General features: G+C 43.0%; 1 protein-coding gene across 2 annotated transcripts in view; it reads left to right on the plus strand.

Moving 5' to 3' along the window:
- The window catches only part of KLHL3 (kelch like family member 3), a 574,547-nt gene that overhangs the window by 87,657 nt on the left and 472,581 nt on the right, over nucleotides 1–14,309 (plus strand). For both annotated transcript variants that reach the window (XM_078653303.1, XM_078653304.1), the window contains exon 2: nucleotides 6,612–6,728. In XM_078653303.1, coding sequence (XP_078509429.1) covers nucleotides 6,612–6,728 — 117 coding nt within the window. The remainder of the gene's footprint in view (nucleotides 1–6,611; nucleotides 6,729–14,309) is intronic.

Raw genomic sequence — 14,309 nt, forward strand, 5'->3', positions numbered from 1 at the left:
ACCTTTATTTGAAAATCTCATCCTGTAGAGCATCATCTCACTCAACACTACCTTAAAGTCTTCTCAAAATTGGCTAACTGAGAACCATCTCCTGCTCAACACCTCCAAAACTGAATTCCTAACCACATCCCAAACCACATCCCCAAACCTGACCTTTGGATGAATCACCTCTCTGCTTTCAACTGCACCCCTCTCATTATTGATTCAGCCAAATCTCTCGGAATCACCCTGGACAAGCACCTGAATATGAAAAACCACATCAGCAATGTGTGCAAGGGAGCTACCCACTTGATGAGGACACTAGAAATATCAAACCATTCTTTCCACATTCTGATTTCAAGCAGGTGGTCCAAGCGCTTGTCTTGCCGAGGCTAGACAATGGCAGCGCTACGCTCTGTGGCCTTCCCAAATACACCCTGGCTCCACTAGGGGCATAATTGAACGTTGTGGCTAGACTGGTTACAGGTACCAAACGAATTGAGCACATCTCCTCAGTCATAAAATCTCTTAAACGGTTGCCCTAAGAAGCTCAACTTCAATTAAAGATTGCCGTTCTGACACACAAAACCCTGCATTTCAAAACTCCCAGGTACCTAGCTCAAAAGCTTGAACTGTCCTGTGGTGGTAGAGCCTCAAGGAGCGCTAACACTCTCCTCTTGAAACCACTCATCCTTAGCAAAAAGAGAACTCGTCACCGAGCTTTCTCCAGCGCTGCCCCAAAGATATAGAACTCTCTTCCACCGGAAGTACGCAGAACCTCCTCAACAACTGCTTTCAAACTGGAAGCTAAAAGATTCCTAATGAATACGTTCTTACCTTAATTGGGCCAGGCTCACCTGCCCGAAGTCATTGATCCTACAACCATGTTACCATCATTTTGATACTGCTCTTCTCTACCGCATAGTGTGCCACCCTTCGTAGCCCACTATATACCTGTTCACTGTAATACTCTCCTTGATTCATTTGTCTTGTAACTATGCGATTATTATTGTTATTATTCTTACTTGATGTCGATATTGCATTTTGTCCTTCCTTCCATCCGTTTGTAAAGCGCTCTGATATCCTTCGGGATCTTGTTCGCGCTGTATAAAACAGCAATCAGTTGTTGATCCAAACCACTCTGACTCTATAAAACTTTATAAATAAATAAATGCAAAATAGTACATTCCTACTTTAAAAGTGCAACAGTTGTCCTGTTCACTGGACATTTTGGGAAGCATCAAAGCAAAGGCATCTGATGCTTCCCACAAGAGAACTATGATGGGCTTTCCACTTGTGTAAGTTTCCACAAGAGTAAATATGAAATGTGTCTCCCTTTAAACCTTAGACCAAGAAGCTTAATAAAGTGATTTGGTTGCTAAATTCAGAGTAGGTGTACAGTCTTTATATAGGAAACAAGAAGTTATCTTTGGGAATGCTCTTATGAGTCAGTCCATTGGCCCGGTTATAGATTTGGAGCAAATAGGAAGCTTTTTTTGGTTGTCGTTTGTCGAAGCTACACCATGTGAAACTGGAAAATTAAGAAATTGCGCTGCTAGCATCAAATGAGTTACTGAATCATGGAGACGCCAATGTACCTCAAAGGGGTGAGGTTGAATGGAGTCTTTGCAGATACCACCGTAAAAGGTGTTGTGACTACACGCTACTGGAGTATTCATTTAGTAGATCCTGATACTAATGGATTGTGCAAAATTTGGAAAATTTACTAGAGTCTACACCAATGAGTGGTGTAATCCTGAAATACCATAATTTAGGGACCAACAAAGGACTCTACGGAAAACAATAACTCCACACACCAGTCTGAGAGGAGTAAACAAATTTCACATTAGCTTGGGGTCTCTGTAAATTATTAGACTCAACATCACTGATTACACGTTCATATCATTTCTAGACGTTCACAGCATCATCCGATTTACTGCGGCAAAACCATCTCCAATGCTACATCAAGACTATAATAATTATGATCGATCGTACATCACTTGGCACTGACCTTTGTCTCCTCTACCTCCTTCTCGTGAGGGACTGAATTGAGGCACTCTGAATCAGGGTTACATTACTATAGCCTCGATAGCTTGCTTTTATATTTAACCACACCTACCGTGGATCATTGAATTGTAATCCATATAGTAATATTTTTTATAGTTAGAACTTAATTTCCATGCTGCTTTTAAGTACAGTGGGGTGGAAAGTAGGTCAGTGGCATGAGTGATTCATTTCAGCACCTACAACATTCAGTGGCCTTCTTGTGATATGTTGACCACAATGTTGGCCATCCTTTGCCACATGTGCCTTTCCGTCTTAATGCCACATCCACACTGGCAGGAAAGACTAGAAAGGGAATCCTTTGCACAACACTCTGTGGCGAGGCCTATGCATTAGGCCACCCATAGCAGAGTAGAGCTCTGAAGAGACTTTGTAGCACTTGTTGTAAACATCTTGTGCTGCTGTGATGGTAGCAGTGATACTGTGGGCCTAGTCAAATGTAGTCCTGGGGTAGCCTACCCGTTGTTATCCAACGAGGAACAGCCGGATGTCAGGTTGCACAGATATAAAAGCAGGTTTCCTCAGTGGCGTAGCTATCCGCGGTGTACCAGGTGCACCGGCACCCAGGTGTTAGACTGTGTGTGAGGAGCCCACTCTAACTCAATATTTTGCTGTCTTTTACTGTCAAAATGCAGGGGGACAAGGGAGCTGTTCTGTTGCTTGCATTAGAGCCCTTTTACACCATTGGGTTTTCTGCCCTTTAGAGTCTAGAGATGGATCCATAAAAGTAAAAGTCATGGTTTATCACTACAGACAGAAAGTAATGGCAGCCTGTGTATTCGTCACAGTAAAGTGGGAGGTTGTGGGGAGGGGCTCTATTCATGGCCCACAGTTATTGCTCCAGGGTGCAAACCTTCAGCTCCATGGTTCTCGCAGGCATTACGCAAAGAACGTAGTGGCTGTAAGAAGCTCGAGCGCCGCTGGCGACTCACCTATGACCCTCTCGCCAAAGTCACCTATAGAGCTGCATTAAAAAAAATTCATAGATTCAAACGCACCACTATGAAAGAATTTTTTGTGATTAAAATTAACACGGCGGATAATTCTGCTAAATCATTGTTTCAAATCGTGAAGGATTTCACTAAACCAATGGCTCTTGCCAGCACGATTAAACCCAGTCAAGAGCTTTGCGGCGGCTTGTCTGAGTTTTTTTATAACCAAATCATTGACATCTTCTCCGCCTTTAAACAATCCGATGTGAGTCGGTTGGAGAGTTGTAGTAACTGACTCCACGCAGGTTGGTGATATTCAGGTAGATTTATTGAAGATAGATGGATATCAGTAGTACATCAGTAGTACATCAGTAGATAACCCCACCAGGAGCACGTCACTGGTGGGGCTGACTTATGCCAGATGAAGAGTTGGAACAAATTGTAGTTTCAAGGTTGCTTAAAGTTACTTGAGGTTGATAGTAGGAACACAGGATGTCTTCAGTGGTCCTCAGAGGTAGCAGATGCAGGTTCTGTAGTTTAAATCGTCGCCAAATAAATGTAGTAACTGACTCCATGCAGGTTGGTGATATTCAGGTAGATTTATTGAAGATAGATGGATATCAGTAGTACATCAGTAGATAACCCCACCAGGAGCACCCAGCTGGGCACTCAGCCCTACTCCAACTGACCGCTTCATAGAACAACACTCCAAATGACATCACACCAGAGTGTTCTACAGATGGAGTAGTGGGAAATATGCATACACATAATATACAGGTTATTACAAGAGTCCTGCCCAAGATACAACTATCCCCCAGGATAGAATGCTCTGTGCTTTTAAACCATTCTCACTAGACACACCTCTGCTGAAAATCCGACAGTGTAAATCTGGATCACCATTAGATCCTGTTCCCACCCAGGTTCTCACCACCCTTGCGCCAGTTATCACTGCCCCCCTAATCTCAATTTGGAACTCTTCCTTATCCTTAGGCCTGTTTCCCACAGTGTGGAAGCAGGCCATGCTGATCCCCATCTTAAAAAAGGCTGAGGCCGACCCAGCTGTATTCAGCAATTACAGGCCTATATCTCTCCTCCCTAAACCAGCACTGCAAAAAGTTGTGCTGGAACAACTGGCCGATTACTTGGAATCCAGAGAACTCCTTCACGACTCACAATCCGGATTTCGATCCGGTTATAGTACGGAGATGGCTCTCTTGAAGGTAACCGAGACTATTCTCGAGAGCGTGGACAGAGGCGAGGTAGCTATGTTGGTGCTCCTTGATCTGTCAGCGGCTTTCGATACGGTCTTGCACACCATCCTACTTGACAGACTTCATAACCTAGGGATTCGAAGCACTTCCCTGGCCTGGATAAGATCATTCTTAACGGGAAGAACGCAGCAGGTCTGGTGCCGGCCCTTTGCTTCTAAAGAAAAAAAACCCTTGAGTTGTGGAGTCCCCCAAGGGTCGACACTCAGCCCCTTTTTTTTAATGTATACCTAGCACCGCTAGCTAAGGTAATAGAAGACTGCAGTGTCGGAGTGGTCTCCTACGCTGATGGTACTCAGCTAATATTTTCATTTAGAGATCACTCTGACGACAGCCTATCTAATTTTAAATGTTGCCTCTCTAACATTGCATCAGGGATGACGTGTAACACCCTCAAGTTAAATACTGACAAAACCGAGGTTCTGTTTTTTAACCAAAGAGCCCCTTTGCTTCCGTCGTTGTGGTGGCCTTCTGAGCTCAACCCCCCTCCATCCCCTGTTGAATCGGCCCGGAATCTGGGCTTTGTAATTGACAATGAACTGTTGTGCAAGGCCCAAATCAACAAAGTCACCTCTGCTTGCTTTGGCAAATTACGCATGATTAAAAAAATCTTCCCTTATCTTCCCTTGGATTCTCGAAGGACGGTCACGCATGCCCTCATCACCTCCCACCTGGACTATTCCAACAGCTTATACGTGGGAGCCCCAGCCTATCTCATCTACCGGTTGCAGATCATACAGAACGCGGCCGCTAGGCTGATTTGTAACCTCCCCTACCGTCACTCAATAACCCCGCATCTGAAGAAACTCCACTGGCTCCCTGTATCCTCCCGCATCCAGTTTAAAGCCCTGGTCTTGACCTTCAAGGCACTGGATGGCAGGGGACCAAGATATCTCCAAAGAAGGCCTAAGCTGGTGCACTCATCTCGTGCACTTAGATCCAACCACCTCCGCCTGCTGCTCCACCCCCCCCCCCCACCTCCCCCCCGTTTCCAACGCTCTAGGAAAGGGGGTAGAGCTTTTGCGGTGGTCACGGCTAAGCTCTGGAACAGTCTTCCCCTAAGCCTCTGGCTTATTGAATCAGAATCCATGTTTAGGCGTAGCCTGAAGACTTGGCTGTTTTCCATCCTTTGGCCCTCCTGTGGTGTTTTGTTCTGCTGTTCAACTGTTTTCCATCCTCTAGCTTTCTTGTGGTGTTTTGTTCTGCTGTCTACAGCTCCGGGACACCCCCGTCGGGGGTAGCCGCGCGCTTAACAAATGTCAAATAATAATAATAATTATAATAATAGTTTCATATAAATTAGTGTTTTGCAAAAGACATGAGATTTCTACGTTATCATACTCCATTGTATACTGATTTATATAAAAAAAAGTAATTGTATAGGTATTTTTTGGTGAAAAGTCATAGGAAATAATTGTCACGAGGTTCCTAGTTACAGAAATAAATATGTGATTAGCTAGTGAGATGTATTCACTATTGTGTGCTTAAGAATCAGGCAATCCTGCAGCCATGCAATCGTGAATAACCCAAATGCAGGAGTGGGGACACTTATTATTATTCATGTAAGTTTGACGGCCAGAAAGCCTCATGGCTGAAGCAATCCAGCTTCAGGAACCTGTGAGGGCCAGACAATGATCGCCTTTTAACTTATAGCGTTGCCATATTGATATAAGGCTGATGTGCCATTGCAAGCTCGCTGCTATAGCTGCACACTCTCGACGCTTGCAGAGTCCTGTGGCTTGCAAGATATTTGAGGCGTTCTGAGATGTCAGAGATGCCGCCTAGATCGGAGACAAACTGATGAGATGTTTTTGTAAAATGGAATGGGATTGATTTATGATAAAGTGCTTGTTCAGCGTGACAAGTCCTGTTTGTGCTTTAGCAGTTGGAAAAGACGTGCTATAGTATTGTGTTTTTTTGAAGTGCAGTGTATTAGAAAAAAATGGCTGCTCTGCCGAAAAATGTTGTAGGGTACTTTTCATGCACAGTAAAATTGAGTTCGTGGCATTAAGGGGATCCAGCGAGAGAACAACACTACTGTTAATACAAGTGTAGTATTTTTAATAGCTTTTTCATTAACTGGCATATTTCCCTTAAAAATATAGTCCTTTATCTGTAATTGTAATTGCTTATGCATTTATGCAATGATCCACATCATGCATTACTTTAGGATTGATTTTACTGCTAAGAACCATTAATATAAATAAAAAAATGTAAGAAGCAGGCATAAGACCTACACATTTGCTGTGAACATGAACGTCTTTAAATGATATTTATCTGGGTGCCGGATCAAAATCTGATGTGAAATTGTGTGATGTATTTGCAGAAATTTTATTGTTTTTTTTTTTTTTCTGTTTCACATTTTTAGCTCCAAAAGTTCACGATCACCCACAGAACCTGAAGATGAGGAGAAGAACCAGCGAACAATCACGGTTAATGCTTGCCACCTGGGGAAGGCTTTCAAGGTTATGAACGAACTGAGGAGGTACTGTTCCAAACAATGTCTATTCACTTGTTTTTAAAGCAATCAAGATGCCACTGAAAATCTTAGACCCACTCTAGTACCCAGGTTCTTCTGTATTTATATGTTTTACTGTTAACAGTCAAAGGCCATTTGCCTGTTTTAGGTACTGCCTTGTTGGTATGGGGAATGTCCGCAATTCCTTTTTGGTTTCTCATAGACAGTGCATGTGCTATCTCTGTGAGACATGTTGTTTTCATGCAGTGGGCGTACAACCTGCCCATACCTTGCCATTTGTTAGCTTCAGCGTTGTTCTCGTTTACCGTTTGTCACGGCATGCAGGCGTCATGTTCTCTTCTTGTGTTTGGGCTTCCCCTGGAGCATGCACAAAGTACTTGTGTACATCCACTGCTTCCGTTTTTGGAGCTACTTTTGTCTTTGTGTTAAAACACTCCATAAGAGTGCTTGAGTTTTTAGTCCGTCTCCCATGTTCCGTCCATGTAGCTTCTATCCGCCCACCTGTCCCACTTCCATGTTGCTTCTTTTCCCTCCCACCCCTCGACCCTACACCACTGCATTCTATTCTGCACCACTATATGCCACTGCACTCTATTGCACTCTACTCTGCACCACGCTACTCTAGGTCGCTGCACTCTATTCCACTCTTCTCTGCATCACTCCACACCCCTACACTTTATGCCACTGCAATCTACAACACTCTACTCTGCACCACTCTACGCCTCTACTTTCTATGCCACTGTACTTTACGTCACATCACTCTACTGTAAGCAACTGCACCCTACACCACACACTCTAAAGTAGGCCACTCCATTCTACGCCACTCTACTCATTGCCACGCTGCTCTGCCTCATTGCAATCTGTCACTGCACTGTACACCACGGCACTCTACCCCACTTCAATCAACTCTTTACCACTCTATGCCACTCTGCTCTGCGTCACTCTACTCTGCATCACTATACTATGCGCTGTTGCACTCTATTCCACTCTGCACTACCACACTCAACTGTTCGTCACTTCACTCTAGTCTGCACCACTCTAAGGCCCTCTACACCACTCTTTGGCCCTGCACTCTATCCCCCTGTGCTCTACTCTATTTCTCTGCACTTTATGGCACTGCACTCAACTCTGCATCACTGCACTCTATGCCATTCTTCTCTGAAACACTGCAATCCATGCCACTGCACTGCGGACCACTCTACTCCACTGCACTCTGCACCACTTTGTGCTACTGCACTCTACCCTGTGCCACTGTACTATAGCCACTGCACTCTATGCCACTCTACTCTGTGCCTCTGCACTATGCCTCTCAGTTTGCACCATTGTACAAAACGTTACTCTAATCTACTCTGCACCACTCTACTCTATGCCACTGCACTCTATGCTACACTGTTAAAGTGCACTCTATTCTACTACATTCTTCTCTGTACCGCTGCACTCTATGCCATTCTACTCAGCACCATTCTATGACACTCCACTCTACGCCACTGTACTCTGTCACTCCACTCTACTCTGCATCACTGCACTCTACAACCCAGAGGACTAAAGCAAGATGTAGCTTTATATATATGTTTTTTGATGTACCGGTTTTACTATGCTCCCTCATGTACCAACCCCACCCCACTTATTACCTACAACTACGCTTTGCCTAATGGCCTGTTATTCACTCTCCTGTTTGTATCCCTGCTCTGTAAAGCGCTCTGATATCTGCAAAGATCTTGTTCGCGCTATATAAAACTTTCAAAATAAATAGTGAGCGGTCTGCTTGCACGAAGACTTGGCCCCCTCCCAGGTGACAGAGCACTATTGTGTCCGGTGCATCCATGCAGTCCTTTATTTAACAGGCACAGAGAGTAGTTCTGGCAAAGATATTATGTGGCATACATCCATGGCATAGTAAAAGTGCAGTTGGCCCTGAAGAAAGCAATGATATTTGGTCCACATCTCTTGGTTTTACAGCAAAAAAAAACAAAACACAGCTACTAACCGAGGTGCAGTGATCTTCTCACATCCCTGTGCCCCAGTGTACTCCACTTTAATCTACACAACTCCACACCACTCTGCGCCCCTCTGCGTTACTCAGCTATACTCTATACCAGTCCACTCTACTCCACTCCACTGTACACCACTCTGCTCTACGCCAGTCCACTTCACTCTGCACTACGCCACTTCACTCTACTCCACTTCATTCCAGGCCACTATAAGCCAGTCCACTCTAGGCCACTCTTCGCCATGCCATTCCACTCTACGCTGCCGTACAAAGTGGCTAAAAGATATTGGCAAAGCCAATAGTGCTCGTGTAGGTGAAACATATTGGCTTTGCCAATGCTTTTTTAATTTTGCAGTGTTGTTGGTGTTTTTAAGTTACATGTTGGCGAACGTTTTCTACCCGACAGGCTTTTTAGCTGTATGTTACTCAAACATATTTTAAAAGAAGAAAACCGTGTAAGATGATAAGCCATCGTACAGCTTTGCATTTGAGGTTATGTAAACCACAAAATATATGTCTGGTGAATGATACATCAACAATCGAGTTTCTTTGGTGTATGTTATACATTAAAAAGCGTATTGGCATTTACTTCTACATTATATTACGGTGAATAGTTTATTCTTCGCATTTGATATTATTATATGAAGCTTTTGTGATCGGGTAGGTGTTCATACATATTTAGAATCAGTGATTGAAAAGGCGAGTAAACAAAACTTCTTGACTGCTTTCTTTCCAGAACTTTGCACTTTTAAAAATTAAATAATTGCTTTTTCTTTGAATGGTTTTTATTTCACATTTTTCGTGAAACTTTGTATCTGTGTTCATGTTTGTGCGGCTCATGTTCTTAATTGTTTCATGCCTTTCTTCAGGTTTTCATTTTAAGAATACCCAAATGGGGAACACAAACGAGCTATAACTTTCCAACATTAGATCAATGAGTCCTCATTGCAGCGATGTCTGGCAGCAAAAACGAGAAAAATAGGTCTAAAACATGTTTTGTAAATCAAGCACCAGTTGGTGCTGCAGACACCTGACCTCTTCTAACAAATAAAACCGCATTTTCTCCTTTGTTTCGAGCGGCAATCTGTGAGGCTGTAATCCTGCAGGATAAGCAACTGGAAATGTCCCTTTGGAGGGTCCAGAAATCCTCCAGCATACTGTTGGAATGGCTCCGTGGAAGACCGGGATTGAGGCCCTACTGAAGCAAATTTCCCTTCCTGATAAATCAAGTGTAAATTTGTTTTGTTGAGATTTGAAGATTGTTACTGTTCAGTCTCTGATGTGTCCATGTGTGCTGCTTGGTGTGCACCTTATTTACATGTTTACTCTTATTTTGCAGTCGACAGTGATTATTGGTAAAATTATGCTTTTTGCAATCAGTGTTTTACAATTGGATTATAGTTTTAGCCAATGCTCGTTTTCAGTTCACAAATCAATAGGTGCATTTTCCTCCTCTCTCTGGAGACTCCTGTAGTTGAAATATGCTCCCGTCCATCCATGCCTTTAAGTGGGCCGAGTCCTGCCAGTGCTTAGCATCTGTAGGTCTTAAAAGCACGTGCCGAGACGGTCCCTATTGGGCTCTCCATTTTTTTACTCTGGGTGAAAAAACCAAAACCAAAACCAAAAAAAATGAACTCTGCAATAGTACCATCCGTCTTCTTTTGATGCAACTTCAAAGAAACTAGTTTTTCAGTTTTACACAGCGCCAACTTGAAGGCTTTACATGAGCACCAGTTACATCACACAAGGACATATTCATGTGTTGAATCACAGGATGTTGAGCTGACATCAGGCTTGAACCTGCTTTCTTAGCTCACAAGTCGGCACCTCTCGCCTTACACCACAACCTTGCACCAAAAAACTGCAGCTTTTTCAAAATGATAAACAATGAAGTCAAAGTTGTTGCTTATTTATCTTCTGCGATTTACAACCATTGACAACGCCAATAGTCCTGGCTTGTTGTAGGTGTAATGTTACTTGTTATGTTATATATCTGGTTGAATGGACAGAAGCAGCAAAATACCAGTGGGACAGCACACTATATACTAAGTGCAGATTTTTAGCTTAAGTGTTTTAAGCCACGCCCTTAATTACACTGGCCACGTCCCAGTGAGAGACCCCCCCCCAGTTTTTTCATCCCACTTAAAGCTCTGCTCCCCTCTCTCAAGGACACACCAGAGAAGCTCCAGAAAAACACAGAATGGCTGTGTGGAATGACACGTCACATCTGCCATATCATTTCACATTTGGGCATGTGTTCTCACATTTTAAAGACGCTGCATGCATTTCACTAAACATGCTTTGTATGCTCAGACATAAGCATATGTTTACTTCAGTGCAAAAAGAGCAATTAATGGACAGAATGCAGAACAATGTCATACATTAACCCCAGTACACAGATCTGGGCCTAAATCCATCGTTTTTTTTGCTCCTCTTGCCACTCGATTTTGAACCCAACCAAATGCAAATCATTCTTGACCCTATGCCTAATGCGAACAGTCCAGGCCGAACTGCCAGGTCAGGTCCTCGCTGGACTGGAACCAAGCATCCTCGGACCGGTTTAGAGGTTTCACCCCTCAATAGCCAGGATAGCTTGACTCCAGTGGCATGGAGAGCACGGGACCCAAGTCTGGACATACCCATCCCACTCAGGGTGACACATGCAGTGTTCAGTGTCACGTTAGTGTTATTTTGTCATTGTTGCTAGGGAATGGCACAGCTTGAGGTCTCTGCTGTAGAGTTTTGCTTGTCACAACACCCCATCTCCTCCTAACCAAAATTCTCATATCTCACCGGTAGTTAATTTACGCTCTAGACTTCATGGCTGGGGTACAGTGTCACTACAAAACTCAACTGATGCCCTCATTTAGAGAAGATGAGAATGTTTGTGATATTGCTTTGAAAGTTTTATTAGCTTATCATAATCTAATGTTTGCAGTGTTATCATAAATATAGCTTTAACCCGTTTACAGCGGCGAACATTCCGCCGCGGTGCGGGCGTTCCACGGAGTGGGTGGGGCTGCATCAGCCGTTGGTCATGCGCAGCACCAGGGAGGTAGTGCTCGCAACGGGTTAAATGGGAATTAACCTTGTGTTGACTGCATAAAAATGGGCCATTAACTTCTCATGCCTTTGTGAGTGATATCTTTGTTAGTGTGGATAAATGAGTTTTTCAACTTACAGATACACCAAGGAGCATCTAAAGTATACCAAAGCGACCAAATTCAGTTAAATATGTCGGCCAAAGCACAATCAATTTTATCTGGGCCACACTTGTGGTGTCCCCAACATTAGAAATTCATGTTTTACAAGGTGTAGGCCACCAGTATTGTCAACAGCCAATTCAAATCAAAGTACCATGATCCAATCTCAAAATTGTTCAAGCAGTAATTTTGCAAAAATAGGGAGACTTTTGCAAAGTTAAGTTAGGCTCTTAAGACAAAATGTGAGAAAAGCTCCAAGTGGGATTCCACAATTAGCATAAGTGATTTTGAGGTTATTCAACGTAAATTATCCCCACCACTTGACCTCAAGAACATAAAATCGCACTATAGGTAGTTGTATTTGTTTGAATAGGGAAAAGTCACTTTCTGTACAAATGTTCAGAACATTTTGCCGAAGTGCATTCACCACCTAGTGAAAACATTTTGTACCCAAAAGTTATCTGTATCGTCCACAAAATGATTTGTTGGCTGACTAAACTGGGATGAGTGCCAATGATGCAGACAACTAATTTATTTGTGCACAACTACTGAACCTCACACTCTGAAAAGCATTCATTTTCATTGGCTCAAAATGGGTATGCTACGCAACCCCTGGGTGTGACAGCCACTTGTAATAACAATGTCTGATGTGATTAACAGACTACGTTTAGTGTAACGCTTGATCCTTTAATCTGCATTTAAGCTCAAAGGCAATACTCAATCTGTATGTTGCAAGTTTTCTCCAATCACTGCTGCCTAGGAAATGACGCCTAAAACTTACATAATAAAACTTATTTTCAGCTTGAGTTTACCTCCTTCCATTTAGTCTTCAGGATTCTATTCTCTAATCCCACCCAGGTGGAAGCAACATGTTACCCGTGGACTCCGTTGAATGCAGGGATGTCGCTTGACTACTCTGAGCTTCTGCACACCCTCAGAGGAAAGGACAAGGCTCTAAGGTTCTTACGCATGTTAGAGAGCAGCCTCTCTCCATTAGTTGAACAACTAACCATGCCACCTATTCCTGTGTTTGACCTTTTGATATTGTCATTCAACATTACTACCCACTGTTGACAATATGTCATCTATCAGTGAAACAAAGTTAAAAATAACTTGGCAACATCTTTAGTCCACTAAAAAAAAATATATTACATTTAGACTCAAATAGTATGACATGAAGACGTACTATTTACCTCATCCCCATTTAGTAAACCTCCCACCTATTGTGTTCCCTGCTGATCACCAGGTCAGTTACAAGACTTGATACCCTGGAATTTCTTACCAGCCAGGATAGTAACTGCCTGTCCATCACAGATAACTAGCTCTCACCCTACATTGCAAGTCTCCTGACAATGAAAAATGAAGAAAACAATAAATTATCAACTGCACAAAATACAGATTAGATCAATAAGGAGGTAGCCTAGCTGCAAAGTAAACATCATGGGTAAAACTAACAAAGCATCAAAAAGCAGGCATTTACTATATACCACATACATAGATAATTATTTAAAGCTTCACACAAACTCCCTCAAAACATATCACATTCTTTCCTTCCACATACTGTTATACCTTGAGATCAACTCTGTTTTACTTTGTTTTATCTTCTTCACCAAATACACGTTACCAGTTGCTAACCTACTACTACTGCGAGATTCTATCGTAGGAGCAAGTTCTAACTAAAGACCCACAGCAGTAGCCTTTATAAATGAACTAAATACCCTCAAAGCTTATATGTCACAATCTGTGTCCCACAATTCATCAATCACCCTAATGTGCAGCACAATGTTGAAATTAAAACTCTGAATGGCATTCGCCTAGACTAGCCGTACTGTCTTTCTGTTAATATTCACTCACTAAATGTGACCGCCAAAGCACAGTATTTTCAAGTCAACCATTTGGCTAGATTGCAAAGTTAGCGCTCGTACAAATTCTTCTATCGCTGATTCAGAATCAGCATCTCTAAAATGCCCCACACAACCCTCCCCTTTATGAGCAGTTTTGCAAGCTTCCAGGCTGGGATAATTGTACTTCTCAGACGAGTGTGCATGATCAGTGAAAAACTCAAATTAGGGGAGTGGTTGTTAACTGCATCCATTCCATCGGAGCAACACTAAGGTGCATTCTTACTCTAATACTTGATCCCTCCTCTGAGGTAGTGTAGTTATCTAAACTCACCAGAGCCCCTTTGAGGCGCGGAATAAGCCCACTACCAGGGTCCTCTCAGGGGTTATGTCCAGGCTTAAAATGTTAGCTCCCATTGAGGTACTCAAGCCCAACTCTAGGTGTAACCAGAGCTATCAACCATGTTTAAGCTTCTAAGTGTCCAAAGTAAGCTTCATAAACTCAACAGTGTTGGTGCCACAAGGCAGGCAAGACTGTACACACAAAGCCTGA

The sequence above is a fragment of the Lissotriton helveticus genome, chromosome 7, assembly GCF_964261635.1.
Source record: "Lissotriton helveticus chromosome 7, aLisHel1.1, whole genome shotgun sequence".
Taxonomy (NCBI): domain Eukaryota; kingdom Metazoa; phylum Chordata; class Amphibia; order Caudata; family Salamandridae; genus Lissotriton; species Lissotriton helveticus.